Source organism: Hordeum vulgare, chromosome 6H (assembly GCF_904849725.1).
Source record: "Hordeum vulgare subsp. vulgare chromosome 6H, MorexV3_pseudomolecules_assembly, whole genome shotgun sequence".
Lineage (NCBI taxonomy): Eukaryota > Viridiplantae > Streptophyta > Magnoliopsida > Poales > Poaceae > Hordeum > Hordeum vulgare.
Genome location: NC_058523.1, coordinates 509905834 through 509928428, shown reverse-complemented (window position 1 = coordinate 509928428; position 22595 = coordinate 509905834). Strand labels below are relative to the sequence as shown.

Genomic DNA, 22595 nt, shown 5'->3' with positions numbered 1-22595 from the left:
CGGCGCACGGGAGCAGGCGCAGCAAATAAACGACGCGTGATGTCGTTTTCGCTCGCGCTGAACTGGTTTTACCGCGCGAGCGGTTTTTGAGCCTTCGCTGAAGCGCCTCGAGCGGTAGCGCGGCAGTTGGAGATGCTCTGACGATTGTATCACTCGCAAAAATAAAATGGTACTCTATGTAACTACTGTAGACATGTCTTCAGAATCTAACCATCTCTAACAATGTCTGCGACTCTGCGGAGCTTGATGGTTTGTCCTTGACATGGCATTTCTGAAATCTTACACCGAGTACGTTCATGTATAAAGCTGAAACAGTGCTAGTATGCTGACGCGGTACCGTTTGATTTGCCCGCGGAAATGAAATTTCCATGTCGCCTTCTCAGTGTCAATGATCTTTGTGTCGAAATAGAACTAAATGAAAAATGAGAGGTCCAGTTCATGGTCAAAGGATGAAATGGAACGATGCAAACTCCGGCCAATATACTGACCATTCCACCATATCACAGGACTCTGTCCTCAGAATTCAGAAGAAGAAGAAGAAGAAAAAATGTTGTACTGAAATCGCCGGAGGTGACAGTCGGCAAACCTGAAGATCACGCACCGCGTTCCAAAACGGACACAGGCACCTACGGTAGCTGTGAGCGTCACTGAAGACAAATTCCATCGGATCAAACGACGACAGACGCTGACAGGAGAAAGAACCAATCAATAAGCAGAGATCTAAACGATCGATGATCTACATGGATGGCAAAACTATATGTACAAAACCAATTGAACTACGCAAGAAACCAACAGATCGGCCGATCCGTCGATCGGCCATCCATCCATCCATCCATCCATGCGCCAGGGATCAATAATCGAGGCTGCCAGGCTGGCCTAATACCCGGCAGCCGCGTCGTCGCCGGCGCCGGCGGCGCCCTGCTTCTTCTTCTGGACCTTGCCCTTGATCCACTGGAACCCGTGCGCGGTGCCCTCCTTCACCTTCTTCAGCCCCGTGGCCGCGGCCGCCTTGGTCTTCTCCACCCCGCCGCCCTGCTTCTTGCCGCCGGCGCCGGCGGCCCGCGGGGCCGGGTCGCTGCCGTAGTCCCACTGGTCCGCCCACGACGCGCCGAACGAGCTCTTGCGCTCCATCGATCGACAAACCAAACCGAACGGTCTCAATCGATCAAGCCAGAGACGAACGGGAGCTTCTCCTGCGGTCAGTCGGGGCGAGGATGGCGGGGGGGGTTTATTATAGGGGGCATGCGCGGCCCCGCTTCGGGCAACCGATCAAATCTTGCAGAAGACACGCGTGGGAGGAAACGTACGCCGCGTGGTCAGGGCGAGGATGGTCGTTGGCTTGGCTGGCTGCTTGGCTCCGTCGTTCGTTTGGTTCTCCTTCCCGCCGCGCAGACGCAGCCGCATGCCAGTTTTGACCGGCGTCATACTCCGACCGGCGGGCCTCGAACTCGAAGCTTCCAGCCGCAGAGGCGGTCTGGCCCGCTTGTCGGTCTGACCGTTCGCGGCCACAGGTGAGCTCCGTTGGTTGTGCTGAAATGTCAGTTGTTGTTTTTTTTGCCGGGAAAAAATGTTAGCTATTAACTACCGCCGGACGAACGCGTGCGTGCGTGCGTGCAAGACCGATGTCGTGAGAGTGACCTCCATTTTGTTTTGGCGGACGGGCCGGTGAACCGGTCGCCTGATTTGATCTGTTCAAGGGAGGCTTGCTTGCTCCGTTGCTCGGCTTGTCTCGGAGCAAAACCGCGGCAAGTGCCTGGCGTTTATAATCAGGCTTCGTGTTGGGCCCATTTGGAGTCGTGGGATTAGTTTTTTGGGAGGAGATCGGCTTTTGACCAAGTTATCCAAGGAGTTTAAGGTTCATCAACCAGTCAGCATCTAGGATTGCTTCTCGTCTTCTGGAAAGGATCCCCCCTTCTTGCTCTTTTTTTTTCTGCGAGACAAGAGCTTTATTTATTTATTTATTTTAGTTGAACGGAGAATTTCACTGGTACGAATCATTCAGGGTTACTCCCTCCATTTCAAAATAATTATAGACTTGTGGAGTTGTGGTTCTAGTATTGTCCTGAGTCAAACTTAATTAAGTTTGATACAGTAAAAAAAAAATATACCAAACATCTATAACACCTAACTTGCTCAGAAATTCGTTTTGGAGCTCAAGCTACGTGGAGCTCATTTTATAAAAAAATCCAAACTGATGTTTCAATGCTTAAAAAATTCTCACAAAAAATCCACAGCATCACATGGATGTATACTTCATACTCATAATTTTCATGACGAAATACATTCACATGAGAGCTACACAAAAAAGACAAATTGAAGACATTGGAAATGGTGCGCTGTTCACTATAAAAAAACCAACAATTTTCACTTTTTTGTGTAGCTCACGAATCAATATATTTTCTTCTGAAATTTTACACACGTGTAGTATACATCCACATGTCAATGTAGAGTTCCTTTCAGAAATTTTTTTGAACTTTGAAATGAATTTTTAAATGTTTCAAAAAAGGGCTCCTTGTAGCCCGAGCACCAAAATGCCTCACTCCTAATTTGCTTCATTATATTCACCATGGCATTTTTTTTTCAACGGGGCTCACACTCCTTTCCATTAACTTATTAACAAAAATATATCAGTGCAAAGTAGTTAATCCTAAGAAACATGAACCGGAAGAACAAACTACATGGGACGGGAAAGAGAGGGGCGAGATGGAGCATTGGAGAAACCGTTGTGGATGCACAAACTCGAGGTATCCACCACGGGCGAAAACATACTAACACTACATATCTCATCAATACCAACAACCACAGGCTTCCACTAGGCATTATAGATAACAGCAGACATCAAACCTAGGTAAGCAACAAAATAGTAATCTATGAGCAACCTGTTGGGAAACGTTGCATGAGAAATAAAAATTTCCAAAGCTCACCAAGAACAAACTATGAAGATCAACATCTACGAAAGGGGAAGTGCATCTACATACCCTTGTAGATCGCTAAACGGAAGCATTGAGAAACGTGGTTGATATATTCCAACGTCTTCGCAATCCAATCACGATCCGTCCCGTGATCTAGTCACGAACGTTCCAATCAAGTGCCGAACGGAGGGCACCTCCGCGTTCATCACATGTAGAGCTCGATGACGCCTTCATCACCTCGATCCAGCGAGCGTGGGTGAAGTAGTAGCTGAGTTCTCTGGCAACACAACGGCGTGGCAGCGGTAGTGGTGGTCCGATCTCAACAGGGCTTCACCAAACGCTGCTACGATCACGACGGTGGAAAAGAATTACAAGAGAGAGAGAGGAGGGCCGCGCCGTGGCATTCAGTTGTGTCTGCCCTCCCTCTCCTCTAGTATATATAGGGGGAGGGGAAGAGGAGGCTGGCGCCCTAGGGTTTCCCAAGGGTGGGGCGGCGGCCACCAATAGGTGGCCTGTCCCCCAAGGAAGGAGGGGTGACAGCCACCTCTAGGCAACCCACCTCCTTGGTCGCATGGGCCTTAAGTGGGAGGTGCAGTCGGCCTACCAGGGGCTGGTGCGCCGCTTTTCACAGCCCATGGGACCCTTCGGGACAGGTGGACCCTCGAAACCCTTTCAGAACCTCCGTCACAAAACCGGTAACATTCTGGAACTTTTTCGGAACTCGAATACCAACTTCCCATATATCAATCTTAACCTTCCGGAACTTTTTCAGAACTCGAATACCAACTTCCCATATATCAATCTTCACCTCCGGACCATTCTGAAGCTCCTCGTCATGTCCGAGATCTCATCCAGGACTCCAAAGAACCTTCGGTCACCAACACAATAACTCAATTATATCTATATCATCATCGAAAGTTAAGTGTGGAGACCTTGTGGGTTCGAGAACTATGCAGACATGACTGAGACACCTCTACGGTCAATAACCAATAGCGGGACCTGGATGCCCGTATTGGTTCCTACATATTCTATGAAGATGTATATCGGTCGAACCAACGATGTCAAGGATTCAACTAATCCCGTACTTTGTTCCCTTTGTCCATAAGTATGTTACTTGCCCGAGATTCGACCGACGGTATCTCCATACCTAGTTCAATCTCATTACCGACAAGTCTCTTTACTCATTCCATAATACAAGACCTCGTGACTAACTCCTTAGCCACATTGCTTGCAAGCTTATTGTGATGTTGTATTACCGAGTGGGCCCCGAGATACCTCTCCGTCATATGAAGTGACAAATCCCTGTCTTGATCCATGCCAACTCCAAAGACACCCTCGGAGATACCCGGAGAGCATCTTTATAGTCACCCAATTAAGTTGTGACGTTTGATACACACAAGGCATTCCTGCGATGTTAGTGAGTTGTATGATCTCATGGTCATAGGAACGAATACATTAACATGCAGAAAGCAATAGTAGTAAACTTGATACGATGAAACTCTATGCTTACGGTTTGGGTTTGGTCCACCACATCATTCTCCTAATGATGTGATACCATTATCAAATGACAACTTATGTCTATGGCTAGCAAACCTTGGCCATCTTTGATCAACGAGCTAGTCCAATAGAGGCATACTAGGGACACTTGGTTGTCTATGTAGCCACTCATGTACTTGAATTTCCATTCTATACAATTATAGCATGTATAATAAATGATTATCGTGAACAAGAAAATATCATAATAACTACTTTCTAATTGCCTCTTGGGTATATTTCCAACAGTCTCCCACTTGCACTAGATTCAATAATCTAGTATTACATGGTAATGAATCTAACACCCATAGAGTTCTGGTGATGATCATGTTTAGTTCGTGGAAGAGATTTAGTCAACAGATCTGCAACATTCAGATATGTATGTACTTTGCAAATGTTTATGTCCTCCTCCTTGATATAACCTTGGATATAATTGAAGCGTCGCTTTATGTGTATGTTCCTTTTGTGAAACCCGGGTTCCTTGGCTAGAGCAATGGCACCCGTGTTGTCACAAAATGGGGTCATTGGATCCATTGCACTTGGCATAATTCCAAGATCCATCATGAATTGCTTCATGGAGAAACCTTCCTTTACTGCTTCTGAAGCAGCTATGTACTCCGCTTCACATGTAGAATGAGCTACCACGCTTTTCTTGGAACTGCACCAACTTACCGCTCCACCTTTCAGAATAAATACGTATCCGGATTGAGACTTAGAGTCATCCAGATAAGTGTCAAAGCTAGCATCGACGTAACCCTTTACGACGAGCTCTTGATCACCTCCATAAATGAGAAACATATCCTTAGTCCTTTTCAGGTACTTAAAGATATTATTGACCGTTGTCAAGTGTTCCACTCCTCGATCACTTTGAAACCTTTCGACCATACTTTTGGCAAGGCTGACATATTGTCTTGTGCCAACATCGCATACATTATAGAGCCTATGGCTGAGCATAGGGGATGACACTCATCTTTTGGTTATCCTCTGTAGTCGGTGGACATTGAGTCTTACTCAACTTCACACCTTGCAGGACAGACAAGAACCCCTTCTTGGACTGATCCATTTTGAAATTCTTCAAAACCTTGTCAAGGTATGTGTTTTGTCAAAGTCCTATTAATCGTCTCGATCTATCTCTATAGTTCTTGATGCCTAATATGTAAGTATCTTCTCCGAGGTCTTTCATTGAAAAACTCTTGTTCAAATATATCTTCACGCTTTCCAAAAGTTCTATATTGTTTCCAATCAGAAATATGTCATCCACACGTAATATTAGAAACGCTATAGAGTTCCCACTCACTTTCTTGTAAATACAAGCTTCTCCATAAACTTGTATAAACCCAAACTCTTTTATCACTTCATCAAAGCGAAAATTCCAACTCTGAGATGGCTTGCAATAGTCCATAAATGGATTGCTGGAGCTTGCATACTTTTTCAACATTCTCTGGATCGACAAAACATTCCGGTTGCATCATATACAACTCTTCCTTACGGAAACCATTAAGGAACGCTATTTTGACATCCATCTGCTAGATTTCATAATCGAAAATTGTAGTTATTGCTAACATGATTCTGATGGACTTAAGCATCCCTACGAGTGAGGAAGTCTCATCCTAGTGAACTCCTTGAACTTGTGAAAATCCATTTGCAATAAGTCGAGCTTTGTAGACGGTGACATTACTGTCCGCGTTCGTCTTCCTCTTAAAGATACATTTGTTCTGAATAGCCTTTCGACCCTCACGTAGTACTTCCAAAGTCCACATTTTGTTTTCATAATACATGGATCCTATCTCAGATTTCATGGAATCTAGCCATTTGTTGGAATCCGGGCCCACCATCGCTTCTTCATGGCTTATAGGTTCACCGTTGTCCAACAACATGATTTCTAAGATAGGATTACTGTACCACTCAGGAGCAATACGCATCCTTGTTGATCTACGAGGTTCGGTAGTAACTTGACCTGAAGCTTCAAGATCACCATCATTTGCTTCCTCTTCAACCGGTGTAGGCATCACAGGAACATCTTCATACGCCCTACTACTCTGTGGTTGATGTGACGGTTCAATAACCTCATCAAGTTCTACCACCCTCCCACTCAATTCTTTCGAGAGAAACTCTTTATCGAGAAAGGACCCGTTCTTAGCAAGAAACACTTTGCCCCTGGATCTGGGATAGAAAGTATACCCAATTGTTTCCTTTCGGTATCCTATGAAGACGCACTTATCCACTTTGGATTCGAGCTTATCAGGCTAAAGCTTCTTAACATAAGCATCGCAGCCCCAAATTTTAAGAAATGACAGCTTAGGTTTCTTGCCAAACCATAATACATACGGTGTGATCTCAACGAATTTAGATGGTGCCCTATTTAAAGTGAATGCGGCTGTCTCTAATGCATAACCCCAAAACAATAGTGGCAAATCGGTAAGAGACATCATAGAACGCACCATATCCAATAAGGTATGATTACGACCTTCGAACACACCATTACGCTATGGTGTTCGAGGTGGCGTGAGCTGTGAAACAATTTCACACTGTCTTAAGTGCATGTCAAACTCATAAATCAGGTATTCTCCTCGATTAGATCGCATGAACTTAATCTTCTTGTTACGATGATTCTCACTTCACTCCAAAATTGCTTGAACTTTTCAAATGTTTCAGACTTGTGCTTGGACAAGTAAATATATACATATCTACTCAAATCATCGGTGAAGGTGAGAAAATAACGAGATCCACCGCGCGCCTCAACACTTATTGGACCGCACACATTATTATGTATGATCACCAACAAGTCACTTGCCCATTCCATTGTACCAAAAACGGGGTTTTACTCATCTTTCCCATGAAGCATGGTTCACACGTGTCAAGTGATTCAAAATCAAGTGACTCCAACAGTCCTTTATCATGGAGCTTCTTCATGTGTTCTACACCAATATGACCTAAGCGACAGTGCCACAAGAAAGTTGTACTATCATTATTAACTCTACATCTTTTGGCATCAATGTTATAAATATATGTATCATCACTATCAAGATTCAACAAGAACAAACCATTCACATTGGGTGCATGACCATAAAAGATATTAGTCATATAAATAGAAAACCATTATTCTTTGATTTTAATGAGTATCCATCTCGCATTAAACAAGATCCATATATAATGTTTATGCTCAACGCAGGCACCAAATAACAATTATTTAGGTTCATAACCAATCCCGATGGTAATCGAAGAGCGAGTGCACCGACGGCGATAACATCAACCTTGGAACCATTTCCCACGCGCATGGTCACTTTGTCCTTTGCCAGCCTCCGTCTATTCCGTAGTTCCTGTTCTGAGTTACAAATATGAGCAACTGAACAGGTATCAAATACCCATGCACTACTACAAGAGCTAGTAAGGTACACATCAATAACATGTATATCAAATATACCTTTGTTGATGTTGCGAGCCTTCTTATCGGCCATATACTTGGGGAAATTCCGCTTCTAGTGGCCAGTTCCCTTGTAATAGAAGCACTCAGTCTCAGGCTTGGGGCAGGCCTTGGGTTTCTTCACGGGAGCGGCAAGTGACTTGCCATTCTTCTTCAAGTTTCCCTTCTTATTGACCTTGCCTTTCTTGAAACGAGCGGTTTTATTCACCATCAACACTTGATGCTCCTTTTTGGTTTCTATTTCTGTGACTTTCAGCATCATGAATAGCTCGGAGAGTGACTTGTTCATCCCTTGCATATTATAGTTCATCACGAAGCTTTTATAGCTATGTGGTAGTGACTCAAGAACTCTGCCAGTGATTGTCTCGCGTTGAAGCTCAACTCCCAACTGACTCAAACGGTTGTAGTACCCAGACATTTTGAGTATGTGTTCACTGACAGAACTATTCTCCTCCATTTTGCAGACAAATAATTTATCGGAGGTCTCATACCTCTCGATTCGGGCATTAGCTTCAAAAACTAACTTCAACTCTTGGAACATCTCATATGATACATGGCGTTCAAAACGTCTTTGAAGTCCCGATTCCAAGTCATACAACATGGCACACTGAAATATCGAGAAGTCATCAGCATGCGCGTGCCAGATGTTCACAACATCTCCGGACGCGACCAACGGGGGTGCTGCGTCAAGCGGTGCATGAAGGACATAAGCCTTTTGCGAAGCCGTGAGGATAATCCTTAGATTACACACCCAGTTCGCATAGTTACTTCCATCATATTTCATCTTAGCTATCTCTAGAACGCATTAAAATTCATGGGAGCTACCACGCAAGCCATTGATCTACAACACAATTTATAAAGACAACTTAGACTATATTCATGAGAATGGTTTCAATTAATCATATTACTTAAGAATTCCCACTCAAATCAATATCCCTGAGGTTGTTCGAGTGTAACATGATCCAAATCCACCAACCCAAGTCCGATCATCACGTGATATGAGGTGGTTTCAATGGTGAACATCTCCATGTTAATCATATCTACTATATGATTCATGTTTGACCTTTCGGTCTCCTGTGTTCTGAGGCCATGTCTATACATGCTAGGCTCATCAAGTTTAACCCAAGTGTTCTGCATGTGCAAAACGGGTTTACACTCATTGTATGCAAACGTAGAGTCTACCACACCCAATCATCACGTGGTGCTTCAAAACGACGAACCTTCGCAACGGTGCACACTTGGGGAGAACAAAATTTTATCTTGAAATTTTAGTGAGGGATCATCTTATAATCCTCCCATCGTCCTGAGAAGAATAAGATGCATAAAAGGATTAACATAACATGCAAATCAAAATAGTGACATGATATGGCCATCATCTTGTGCTTTTGATCTCCATCTCCAAAGCATTAACATGATCTCCATCGTCACCGGCATGACACTCATGTCAGCTATGCTAATGCACAAAAGTCCTTCCAATGGCGCCAGAAACAAGTGTGTCGACTGCACCAGGAATCCTTCAGCTGCGGTTATGCCTTAAGGGACTTCCTAGGCAAGTATGCAAAGGATTTCCCCCGTGGCCTTGGAGCCTTGCGTTGGTGTTCCCTTGAAGCGGAAAGGGTGATGTAGCACAGTGACGGTAAGTATTTCCCTCAGTTTGAGAACCAAGGTATCAATCCGGTGGAGGAGTATCTCAAGATCCTGCACAAACACAAAAACTTGCTCCCAACGCTATGAAGGGGTTGTCAATCCCTTATAGATTGTTTGCCAAGTGAGAACTGAAAGCAACAAAGTAACAAAGCAAAGTAAAAGCGGAGATGTAAACGATGGATGTGAATAGACCCGGGGGCCGTAGTGTTTACTAGTGGCTTCTCTCACGAAAGCAAGTAGACGGTGGGTGAACAAATTACTGTCGAGCAATTGATAGAACCGCGCAAAGTCATGACGATATCTATGCAATGATTATATCTATAGGCATCACGTCCAAAACAAGTAGACCGTTACTGTCTGCATCTACTACTATTACTCCACACGTCGACCGCTATCCAGCATGCATCTAGTGTATTAAGTCCATAAGAACAGAGTAACGCCTTAAGCAAGATGACATGATGTAGAGGGATAATCTCAAACCAATCATAAAAAACCCATCTTTTTACCCTTGATGGCAACTACTTGATGTGTGCCTTGCTGCCCCTACTGTCACTCGGAAAGGTCACCACATGGTAGAACCCAAAACCAAGCACTTCTCCCATTGCAAGAATCATAGATCTAGTTGGCCAAATAAAACCCAAGACTCGGAGAGACTTACAAGGATATCAAATCATGCATATAAGAAATCAGCAAAGACTCAAATATATATCATAGATAATCTGATCACAAATCCACAATTCATCGGATCTCGACAAACACACCGCCAAAGAAGATTACATCGGATAGATCTCCATGAAGATCATGGAGAACTTTGTATTGAAGATCCAAGAGAGAGAAGAAGCCATCTAGCTACTAACTACGGACCCGTAGGTCTGAAGTGAACTACTCACGAGTCATTGGAGGGGCGATGATGATGATGAAGAAGCCCTCCAACTCCAAAGTCCCCTCCGGCAGGGCACCGGGAAGGGTCTCTAGATGAGATCTCGCGGAAACGGAAGCTTGCGGCAGCGGAAAAGTATTTTCGAGGTTCCCCTGATTTTTTGCGGAATATTTGGGAATTTATAGGACAAAGACCTAGGTCAGGGGGCGGCCAGGGAGGCCACAAGCCTGCCCACCGCCGCCTCCCCCCTGGTGGTGGAGTGGGGGCTTGTGGGCTCCCTGGGGCCCACCTAGCCTGGCCCAAAGCGCCCGTGATCTTCTTCCGTTCGGGAAAAAATAATTTCAGGGTTTTTCTTCCGTTTGGACTCCGTTCCAAAATCAGATCTAAAAAGAGTCAAAAACGCGGAAAAAACAGGAACTTGCACTTGGCACTGAATTAATAAGTTAGTCCCAAAAAAATATAAAAGGTACAAAAAACAACCAAAGAAGACAAGATAACAGCGTGAAACCATCAAAAATTATAGATTCGTTTGAGACGTATCAAGCATCCCCAAGCTTAACTTCTGCTCGTCCTCGAGTAGGGAAGTGATAAAGAATGAAGTTTTGATGCTTTCATGCTACCTAGCATAGGTGTCCTTTGTAATTCCTCTTATGTGACGTGAATGTTCAGATCCATTAGATTCAAAACAATAGTTTGCTATTGACGTGGAAACAATAATAATTCAAGCAAACTAGCAAAGTAATCATGAACTTTCAAAATAACAAGGCCAAAAGAAAGTTATCCCTACAAAAGCATATAGTCTGACTATTCTCTATCATCATTGCACAATGAATTTAAATCATGCACAACCCCGGTATTGGCCAAGTAATTGTTTCACACCTTTACTTTCTCAAACCTTTTCAACTCTCACGCAATACATGAGCGTGAGCCATGGTTATAGCACTATAGATGGTGTGGAATGTAGTGGAGGTTGCAAGACAAAAAGGAGAAGATAGTCACGTTAACTAGGCATATCAATGAGTAGTGGAGATGCTCATCAATAGATATCAATGTGAATGAGTAGGGATTGCCATACAATTGATGCACTAGAGCTATGAGTATGTCAAAGCTCTTAAAGAAAACTAGTGGGTGTGCATCCAACTTGCTTGCTCACGAAGACCTAAGGCAATTTTGAGGAAGCCTATCATTGGAATATACAAGCTAAGTTATATAATGAAAATTTCCCACTAGCTATATGGTGGTGACAAAACGAGAGACTCTCAATCATGAAGATCATGGTGCTTAATATGCACAAGTGTGGAAAAAGTGGTAGCATTGTCCCTTCTCTCTTTTTCTCTGTTTTTTTGGTGGGCTCTTTGGCCTTTTTTTTGGTGTGCTTCTTTGGCCTCTTTTATTTCCTTACATGGGATAATGCTCCATTAATGATGATTATCACACTTTCAACTCAAAACTTAGAGTAACTATGACTCTATATGGAATGCCTTCGGTAGTGTACCATGACAATGATCTAGCATGGCATAGACATCAATGGAAACATCATGCTAGCTATCTTACGATCATGGAATGGCAATGTAGACATGGTGGCACATGTCATGGTGGTAGTTGCATGGCAATATATCTCGGAATGACTTTGAAAAAGCCATAATAGGTAGGTATGGTGGCTGTTTTGAGGGAGGCTAATGGTGGGTTTTGGGCACCGACGAAAGTTGCACGACACTAAGAAGATAGTGATGGTGGAAGGTGAAAGTGCATCTAAACCATGGACTCAACATTAGTCATGAAGAACTCATATACTTGTTGCAAAAGTTTTATTAGTAATCGAAACAAAGCATTCAACGCATACTCCTAGGGGAAGGGTTGGTAGGTATAAACCATCGCGCGATCCCGACCGCCACGCAAAGGATGACAATCAATATACTAATCATCTCAGATTTCATCACATAGCGGTTCACCATACGTGCATGCTACGGGAATCACTAACTTCAACACAAGTATTTCTAGATCCACAACACCTTACTAGCATGACTTCAAAATTACCATAACCACAACTCAAAACTAATTGAGATGAATCAAACTTCTCTAACTATTCAGTGCACATGAAGGTGGAAGTTTTCGTATCCTTTTGGATAACTACCCCTTTTGAGACTACTTGCAAAGCATAGATAAACTACCAAGCCACGCACCGCTGTGCTCTAAAATATATAAGTGAAGCACATAGAGCAAAAGTATCTAGCTCAAAAGATATAAGTGAAGCACATGTGAGCTGTATTGTCTACCAAAGATATAAGTGAAGCTCAACAAAATCACGGTGTGTGCATGTCCCTCTCTCTAGGTGTGCAGCAAGTATGATTGTGACACAACAAAAATAAAATACTCCTACGATACAAGACGCTCCAAGCAAAAACACATAACATGTGGTGAATAAAAATATAGCCCCAAGTAAGGTTACCGATGGATTGAAGACGAGAGAGGGGATGCCTTCCCGGGGCATCCCCAAGCTTAGGCTTTTATGGCATCCTTGAATCTCTAGGGGTGCCTTGGGAATCCCCAAGCTTGAGCTCTTTCCACTCTTTATCTCTTTGTCCATAAGAACTTCACCCAAAACTTGAAAACTTCACAACACAAAACTTAAACAGAAACTCGTGATAACATTAGTACAAGAAAGCAAACCACCACTTCCTTAGGTACTGTAGCAAACTTAAATTATACTTGTGCTGATGTTGGGTTACTGTACTTTCAATCTTCCATGGCTAATACCCCCCGATACTATCCATAGTTTCATCAAAATAAGCAACCAACACAACAAAAACAGAATCTGTTAACAGCTGACCAGTCTGTAGCAATCTGTATATTTCGTATACCTCTGGTACTTCAAAATTTCTGAAAAATTATGAAAGTCTGAATAATTTCCGTATAAATCAGCAGAAAAAAGAATCAACTCAAAAGCTCTTACATAAAAAAATGAAAATTCTTTTCGTGAGCAGAAAGTTTCTGTCTTTTTCAGGATGACCAAACGATCATCCCCAAGACTAATCATAACAGTTTTGCTTGGCACAAACACAAAAAGAAACACAAAAACACAATCATAACAGAATTATGAAAGTGTGGAAAACACAAAACAGAAAGAAAAATGATAGATTCGTTGGGTTGCCTCCCAACAAGCGCTTTTGTTTAACGCCCTTAGCTAGGCGAAGGTGATGGAATCACATATAGTCATCTTTGGGGCTCAAACCATAAGTAGTGTGATCATTTATCATCTTAAATTTATCATCTTTATTGGATGACTCACCACTAGCTTTAGAAACAAAAACAGGTTTGACGGTCTTTTTGAGAGTAAGATTTGAAGTATTTTGCACAGCGGCAAAAGCGGAACCCAAGTTGGTTATGACATCTTCTAATTTGCCAATTCTAGAAGAATCATTAACTATAAGTTCCTTCTCCTTCAAATTTTTCAAAAAGTTTCCTACTTTGGATCCGTACTGAGAAATTTGATTGTAGATCTTTCTATCCAAACCCTCAATAAGTTCAACTATGGCAATTTTGTTTTCAATAGCGTCAAGTCTTTGCATCACGTGTTCCAAGGTCAAGATAGTTCCATTAACCATGAGCGGGGGTGAGCCTACCAAATTAATGATAGCTCTATAGGAGTCAACAGTATGGCTCCCCAAAAAGTTCCCGCCTACAATGGTATCAAGGATATACCTATTCCAAGGAGAAATTCCAACATAGAATCTGCGAAGGAGGACGGTAGTGGATTGCTTACGAGTAGATCTACTTTGAGCATTGCAAATCATGTACCAAGCATCCTTCAAATTTTCTTCCTCATTCTGCCTGAAATTGAGAACTTCATTTTCAGGGGTGTCGTTTGGAGTGGTGGGTCTACCCATTGATGGACTTTCTCACGCACAAACGAACAGGAAGAGAGAATGAAGCGGGCAAAAGGAAACGGCGAAGGAGAAAGGCAAATGAAAACGACAAATGTGAAGTGGGGGAGAGGAAAATGAGAGGCAACTGGCAACAAAAGTAAATGCAAGAGAAGAGTTTGTGAGACCTACTTGGATAGATCTTGATTTCTCCTCCACGGCAACGGCGCCAGAAATACTTCTGATGTCAGCTGTGTATCCCCGGCAACGGCGCCAGAAATGCTTCTAATGTCAGCTATGCTAATGCACAAAAGTCCTTCCAATGGCGCCAGAAACAGGTGTGTCGACGACACAAGGAATCCTTCAGCTGCGGCTACGCCTTAAGGGACTTCCTAGGCAAGTATGCAAAGGATTTCCCCCGTGGCCTTGGAGCCTTGCGTTGGTGTTCCCTTGAAGCGGAAAGGGTGATGTAGCACAGTGAAGGTAAGTATTTCCCTCAGTTTGAGAACCAAGGTATCAATCCGGTGGAGGAGTATCTCAAGATCCTGCACAAACACAAAAACTTGCTCCCAACGCTATGAAGGGGTTGTCAATCCCTTATAGATTGTTTGCCAAGTGAGAACTGAAAGCAACAAAGTAACAAAGCAAAGTAAAAGCGGAGGTGTAAACGATGGATGTGAATAGACCCGGGGGCCGTAGTGTTTACTAGTGGCTTCTCTCATGAAAGCAAGTAGACGGTGGGTGAAAAAATTGCCGTCGAGCAATTGATAGAACCGCGCAAAGTCGTGACGATATCTATGCGATGATTATATCTATAGGCATCACGTCCAAAACAAGTAGACCGATACTGTCTGCATCTACTACTATTACTCCACACGTCGAGCGCTATCCAGCATGCATCTAGTGTATTAAGTCCATAAGAACAGAGTAATGCCTTAAGCAAGATGACATGATGTAGAGGGATAATCTCAAACCAATGATAAAACCCCCATATTTTTACCCTTGATGGCAACTACTTGATGTGTGCCTTGATGCCCCTACTGTCACTGGGAAAGGTCACCACATGGTAGAACCCAAAACCAAGCACTTCTCCCATTGCAAGAATCATAGATCTAGTTGGCCAAACAAAACCCAAGACTCGGAGAGACTTACAAGGATATCAAATCATGCATATAAGAAATCAACAAAGACTCAAATATATATCATAGATAATCTGATCACAAATCCACAATTCATCGGATCTCGACAAACACACCGCCAAAGAAGATTACATCGGATAGATCTCCATGAAGATCATGGAGAACTTTGTATTGAAGATACAAGAGAGATAAGAAGCCATCTAGCTACTAACTACGGACCCGTAGGTCTGAAGTGAACTACTCACGAGTCATTGGAGGGGCGATGATGATGATGAAGAAGCCCTCCAACTCCAAAGCCCCCTCCGGCAGGGCGCCGGGAAGGGTCTTCAGATGAGATCTCGCGGAAACGGAAGCTTGCGGTGGCGGAAAAGTATTTTCGAGGCTCCCCTGATTTTTTGCGGAATATTTGGGAATTTATAGGCCAAAGACCTAGGTCAGGGGGCGGCTAGGGAGGCCACAAGCCTGCCCATCGCCGCCTCCCCCTGGTGGCGGAGTGGGGGCTTGTGGGCTCCCTGGGGCCCACCTGGCCTGGCCCAAAGCCCCCCTGATCTTTTTCCGTTCGGGAAATAATCATTTCGGGGTTTTTCTTCCGTTTGGACTCCGTTCCAAAATCAGATCTGAAAAGAGTCAAAAACACGGAAAAAACAGGAACTGGCACTTGGCACTGAATTAATAAGTTAGTCCCAATTTTTTTTATAAAAGGTATATAAAACAACCAAAGAAGACAAGATAACAACGTGAAACCATCAAAAATTATAGATATGTTTGAGACGTATCAGACACCATGATCTTCATCATCATAATATGCATCATCGTGTCGCCATTGGGGTTGTCGCGCCAACTATGCTTCTATCACTATTGCTAACTCATATCGATGAAGTAAAGCAAAAAAAGGCACAAATAATTAAAGACAACCCTATGGCTCCTGCTGGTTGCCGTACTCATCGACATGCAAGTCATGATAATCTATACAAAACGTGATCATCTCATATGTCACATGTATCTCATCATGTTGTTGGCCATATCATATCACAACATACCCTGCAAAAGCAAGTTAGATGTCCTCTACTTTGTCGTTGCATGTCTAATGTGGATGCTATGGGTATCTAGCAAGAACTGTTCTTACCTACACAAAGCCACAAGAGTGATATTCAAGTTGTTATTTAACCTTCTACAAGGACCACCTTTGTCGAATCCGATTCAACTAAAGTGGGAGAGACATACACCCGCCAGCAATCTTTATGCAACAAGTTGCATGTCAGTCGATGGAACTGGTCTCTCCTATGTGGAAGAGTAAGGTTGGTCCGGGCCGCTTCATCCCACAATACCGTCGAATCAAAATTATTTAAGGAAGTAAGCAATCTGAACATCAACGCCCACAAACACTTTGTGTTCTACTCGTGCATGTTATCTACACATCGACCTAGCTCATGATGCCACTGTTGGGGAATGTCGCATGAGAAACAAAATTTTCCTACGCTCACCAAGAACGGACTATGGAGATAAACAACTATGAGAGGGGAAGTGCATCTACATACCCTTGTAGATTGCTAAGCGGAAGCGTTGAGAAACATGGTTGATGCAGTCGAACGTCTTCGCGATCCAATCATGATCTGTCCCGTGATCCAATCACGAACGTCCCGTCAAGTGCCGAACGGATAGCACCTACGCGTTTAGCACACGTCCAACTCGATGACACCTTCACCACCTCGATCTAGCGAGCGTGTGTGAAGTACCAGCTGATTTCTCCGGCAGCACGACGTCGTGGTGGCGGTGGTGGTGGTGCGATCTCGGCAGGGCTTCACCAAGCGCTCTTGAGATCACGACGGTGGAGAAGAACTACGAGAGAGAGCAGGGTTGCGCCATGGCTTTTAGTTGTGGCTGCCCTTCCTCTCCTCTAGTATATATGAGGGGAGGGGAGAACGAGGCTGACGCCCTAGGGTGGGGTGGCGGCCACCAATAGGTGGCTTGGCCCCCAAGGAACGAGGGGCGGCGGCCACCTCTAGGCCAACCCACCTTCTTGGTCGCATGGGTCTTAAGTGGGAGGTCCAGCTAGCTTACCACGGCTTGGTGCACCACTTCTCATAGCCCATGGGACCCTCTAGAACAGCTGGACCCTCCCGGTGGACGCGTGGAACCCTCTCGGAACCTCCGTCACAAAATCGGTAACCTTCCGGAACTTTTTCGGAACTCGAATACAACTTTCCATATATCAATCTTTACCTTCGGACCATTACGCAGCTCCCCGTCATGTCCGGGATCTCATCCGATACTCCGAACAACCTTCGGTCACCAACACAATAACTCAATTGTATCTATATCGTCATCGAAAGTTAAGTGTGCACACCCTGCGGGTTCGAGAACTATGCACACATGACCGAAACACCTCTACAAGCAGTAACCAATAGCGGGACCTCGAAGCCCATATTGGTTCCTACATATTCTATTAAGATCTATATCGGTCGAACCAACGATGTCAAGGATTCAACTAATCTCATACGCCGTTCCCTTTGTCCATCAGTATGCTACTTGTCCTAGATTCGATCGTCGATATCTCCATACTTATTTCAATCTCGTTATCGGCAAGTATTTTTACTCGTTCCGTAATACAAGACCCCGTGACTAACTCCTTAGCCCCATCGAACCAATGCACGAGAGCAGCAACCATCACCGACGAAGAAAGTCGTAGATCAGAAGAATCAAATCTATAAACACCCAAACAAAGACGGACAAAGACCGGATCCAATAGCTTTATTTATATATTTTAGTTGAACGAAGAACTTCATTGATATGAATCACTGAGGGATACTCCCTCGATTCCAAAATTATTAGACTTGTTTTTTATAGTATCATCCTAATTAAGTCAAAGTTAATTAAGTTTGATAAAGTCAATATAAAAACATACCAACAACTATAACACCTAATTTGCTTCATTATATTCACTGTGACATATATTATCATATTATATTCATTGTGCATTCCTTGCTCAACTACCCAACCAAAAAACGGGTGAGCGTTCGACATAAGACTAGAAGCGAACACTCGGAGCTTAGACCTTTCGTGCAGCTTTTCTTATCGATGCTTGTCTGGTCTGGGTAGGTATTCTGGATTTCTGATGGACGTCAACTGTACTTTTGAATTGCCAATGGAAGTCATGAGGTTATATTAATGCGTGCATGGACCAAGTGGATGGGCGACCTAACAAACGATTAACAAAGCATAGAACAGCAGCAGAATTGTAGATAGCCTGATACCTCAAAATTCTCTTTCCCGGGTAGGATAGTGGATAGCCTGATACGGCACCCAGAGTTTAATCCTGACCAACAGCAGCAAGTACCATTTGGCCGGATAGAGGTTACAAAAATAGTGCATGTTGCTCACGTGTCCGCGACAAGTTTCCTAATAATAATCTACTTGTGGCATGATCTTTGAACAGTGCCCTGATGGCAAACCAACGACCAGCAACAAAAGAGAGCTCATACTTCACACGCTAGGGGGTTTGGCATAGGAAAAAAAAAGATCATGTGATCCATGTAATCTATATTATTCTGTATACTAAAAATCAATGGCAGTTCCAGTGGTATGTACAGAAGAATCTACCCAAAAATACCAGTGACCAATCGAACTAGCAATCGTGGCAGAGAGCCTGCAGAGGCGACCGCGACGTGATCGTCACGGCGCCGGCAGGCAACACAAGGACCGGACATTTCTACAGTGGCAGTAGGAGCAGCAGGCCAACCGCCACAACCACCGCAGCGAACCCGCCTCCCGGCCGGGAGCTGGCTCCGGCGCTGCTGTCCATCTCCCGGCTGCTCGTCGACGGCGACGTCGGCGCGACGCCCTTGAAGTTGGGGTTGGTCCCGTAGAGGCTCTGTATCCCCTGCACGTCGTCCGACTCCAGGTCCACCTTCCTCGTCCCCGTCCTGATGGTCGGGTACATGATGGCGCCCTGCACCGACGAGTGGCCGAGCCCCAGCAGGTGCCCGATCTCGTGCACCGCCACCGACTCCAGGTCCACCGCCCCCGGCGCGTCGCCGCCCTGCCCGTCCGCCACCCACGCCTCCGCCGCGTCCAGGTGGAACCGCCCGTCCGTCGGCGAGAAGGCGTGCGCCAGCGTGCCCAGCGGCCCGTCGAACGCCTCGCCGTCGCCGTGCGACCCCGCGTAGAACCCGATGGTGATGTCGGCGTCCGACTCCGACGCCGCCTCCGCGAACCGCAGGGTGGTGGCGTCGGACCACCGGGCGAAGGCGCGGGCGAAGACGGCGCCCAGCGTCGCCCGGTCGATGGACGTCGCCGCGGTCGCGGTGATCGCGTACCTCAGCTCGCGGCGGAACGGCGGCCACATGGGCCCGCCGGGGAAGTAGGTGTAGAGGTGCCGGCCGTGCCCCGCCGCCGACGCGTTCCGGTCCATGGTGGACGTGCCGTTGATGACGTCCGCCACGCCGCAGCGCGGGGCGACCATCTGCGAGACGGTGGGCGGGTCCAGGACCCCCGTCGCGTTGAGGCCGAAGTTGCGCTGGTACGTGGCGACGGCCGCCTCCAGCTCGGCGTCGAACGCGTCGCTGAACGGCGACGAGGTCGGCGCCTCCGAGAGGTACCCGAAGTGGCTGAGATAGTCCTTGAGCCTCGCGAGCCCGTCCCGCTCGTCGCCCATGTGGCAGCCCGAGAGGTTCTGGAACGCCAGCCACGGGTTCGGGAACGAGGGCTCCGCCCCCGGCACTCCGGCTACCGGGAAGGCCGCCACCGGCGACGAAGCAACAAACACCATCGCCGCCGCCGCCATGGCAGCAGCCAACAAAGCAGAAGCGGACTTGCCCATTGCTGATGAAGTCTTGAGATGAGATGAGATGAGCGGAGGACCGAAGCAAGAAAACCAGGCCGCTGTCACGTAAGCTTTAAGGCTCGCTGGCTACGTACCGAGTCCTCCCGCCGGGAGCAGCTCGGTCAGCCCGGCGTGGCGGGAAACGCCCGCCCCGCTTGGGTTCCAACGGAGCGTCCGAGTTGGTGTGTGCTTTTCCCAAAGTTTCGTTCGGTCAATTACTATATGGATATGTGGCCTCGTGCCTGCGGCATGTTGCTGTCAACCTGTCGAGTGTCGACGTGACAAATGACGGCTTCGGGGTTGGAAGCAACCGCCTTTGGCTCTCGGTCGAGCCCCGATCGGTGACTAGCTATCCGGGAATTGAAGGAGGTTCCATCAGATTGATCCACACGTACGCAAGATATCGAGGAGGCTGAGGTCATGCTAGCTCTGGATATCATTTTGTGTGGAGATTATCTGACGGGAAAAAAAATCGATTTCTTCCCGACTTGCACCGGCCAGGAAGCGGACGAAACATGCGTCTTTGAATCGGCAACTCATCAATCAGAATTCGGCAGCGATGCCTTCTAGTTCTGTTCTGTGGTTCTAGACTTCTTTCTAGTGCTTCTAGGTGTGTGCAGGTGACCTACCCTTCCTGCTCTAGACCACAAAGCAAAGCGGGCGACGGTTGAAAGAGAGAGATGGGTCAGTGGGAACGCAGGCGGATCAGACCGTTCCGTATCCAGATGCTCTGCTGATGAGTGCTGTGGCATGAGACGAGCAACTCTTGCACTTTCAGAAAGACTGAATTATTGCAACTTTCTAGTAACAGACTGATTAAGATAAGCCCCCTGCTGTTATTAAATGGGAAAAGAATAATTCTGACACGCTAGTATATGAGCGAGAAGGTCGTCGTGGATTTTTCTGCGTGAACCGCTGGTCCGTTCTTGGCTTTGAAATGGAACCCTTGGGAGGTCCGTGAAGTCGAACACCTTTGATTCGACCGAAAGTGCCACGACAATGACGAATCTAGAAGGTCGTTTATAGGCGGTGGGCGGCACACAAATATCCAAAACATAAACGGATAACGGTGCAGAAAGAGAAAACGATTAAAGGGCCGCACGGTCACATTTTTCATTACAGAAATGGAGTCACTGTACAGGCAGAATTCCGTTACTGGTAATTGGCAGCCCCTTTTCCTGTCGTCCATGTCTTGAAATTCATACGTTCTAGTATTCCGTTATTGGTAATTGTTCAAACTGTTTGTATTTCACACGAGGTCTTCGAGCCCAAGTAACCGGGTCTGCGAGTTTCTAAAGGCAGAATGCACAAAGGGAGGTTTGAATAGTTGCAGGAACGGTTGAGTAAGGTTCTGATGGACTGGAGTGAGCAATATGTCTTCAGGTAACAAGGAAGTTTTTATTAAATATGTCGCCCAGGCTATCCCAACATATATCATGAGTGTCTTGAGGCTTCCTGCCCCCGTCCGTGATGAGCTCACACGCATGATCCGTGAGTATTGGTGGGGTGTGGAGAATGGCAAGAAGAAGATGGCCTCGATGAGTTGGGATAAACTAAGACTACCCAAACCCATTGGCGACATGGGTTTAGGGACATGAGGTCCTTCAACCAGGCCCTGCTTGCAAAGCAGGCCTGGCGGCTGCTCGACATGCCTGACAGCCTCTGCGTGCGTCTCCTGAAGGCACGATACTACCCCTCTGGGCAGCTACTAGACATTGTCTTCTCCAGCAACGGGTCTGAGGTTTGGAAGGGCATTCTGCATGGTCTACAACCGGTTAAGAGAGGGGTCATCTAGCGCGTAGGCAATGGCCAGGACATTCGCACTTGGCGGGATCCTTGGATCCCTCGGCCCTCATCCTTCCGACCAATTACCCCCAAGGGCACTTGCCGGTTTAACAAGGTCTCGGATTTCTTAGACGACAATGGTGCCTGGAGGGCCGACCGTCTCAATGAGTTCTTCTGGCCCATGGATGTGGAGCACATTTTGAAGATTCGCGCCTCTCCGCGCCTGAGGAATAATTTCCTCTCCTGGAGTCCCGAGAAGTCCGACAGGTTCTCTATGCATAGTGCCTACCGACTTGCAAGACATGATCACAATGTTATATATCTTTGTTGGTGGTGCGTCATGCATTAACCCTAACAGTATGCGCTCTTCGTGGAACCTTATTTGGAAGTCCGCCATCCCCCAAAAGATGAAGATCTCTGTGTGGCATTGTGCAATCGGTACCTTGGCGACACAACAATGCAAGAGCTTCAGACACTTATCCAACAGATCATCATGTCCGCTATGTGGTGCCGCGGAAGAAGACTCGTTCCATGCTCTGATTGTTTACACACACGTCAGGATCTTATGGGTGAATGGCGCCGTTGGCCAC

At 45.8% G+C, this 22595-nt stretch overlaps 2 protein-coding genes across 2 annotated transcripts; both read right to left on the bottom strand.

Annotated features, from left to right (window-relative positions):
* Positions 1-689: 689 nt before the first annotated feature.
* On the bottom strand, positions 690-1359 carry LOC123404036. Its single transcript, XM_045097948.1, has one exon. It carries the CDS (start codon positions 1129-1131, stop codon positions 877-879), a length of 255 nt encoding a protein of 84 aa, XP_044953883.1. The 5' UTR covers positions 1132-1359; the 3' UTR covers positions 690-876.
* Positions 1360-18896: 17537 nt separating this feature from the next.
* LOC123402518 (metalloendoproteinase 3-MMP-like) lies at positions 18897-20583 on the bottom strand. Its single transcript, XM_045096440.1, has one exon. It carries the CDS (start codon positions 20215-20217, stop codon positions 19108-19110), a length of 1110 nt encoding a protein of 369 aa, XP_044952375.1. The 5' UTR covers positions 20218-20583; the 3' UTR covers positions 18897-19107.
* Positions 20584-22595: the final 2012 nt, after the last annotated feature.

What these genes read in the sequence shown, in the direction of transcription:
- LOC123404036 (XM_045097948.1), bottom strand. Translation starts at nt 1,131, where the DNA reads ATGGAGCGCAAGAGCTCGTTCGGCGCGTCGTGGGCGGACCAGTGGGAC.
- LOC123402518 (XM_045096440.1), bottom strand. Translation starts at nt 20,217, where the DNA reads ATGGGCAAGTCCGCTTCTGCTTTGTTGGCTGCTGCCATGGCGGCGGCG.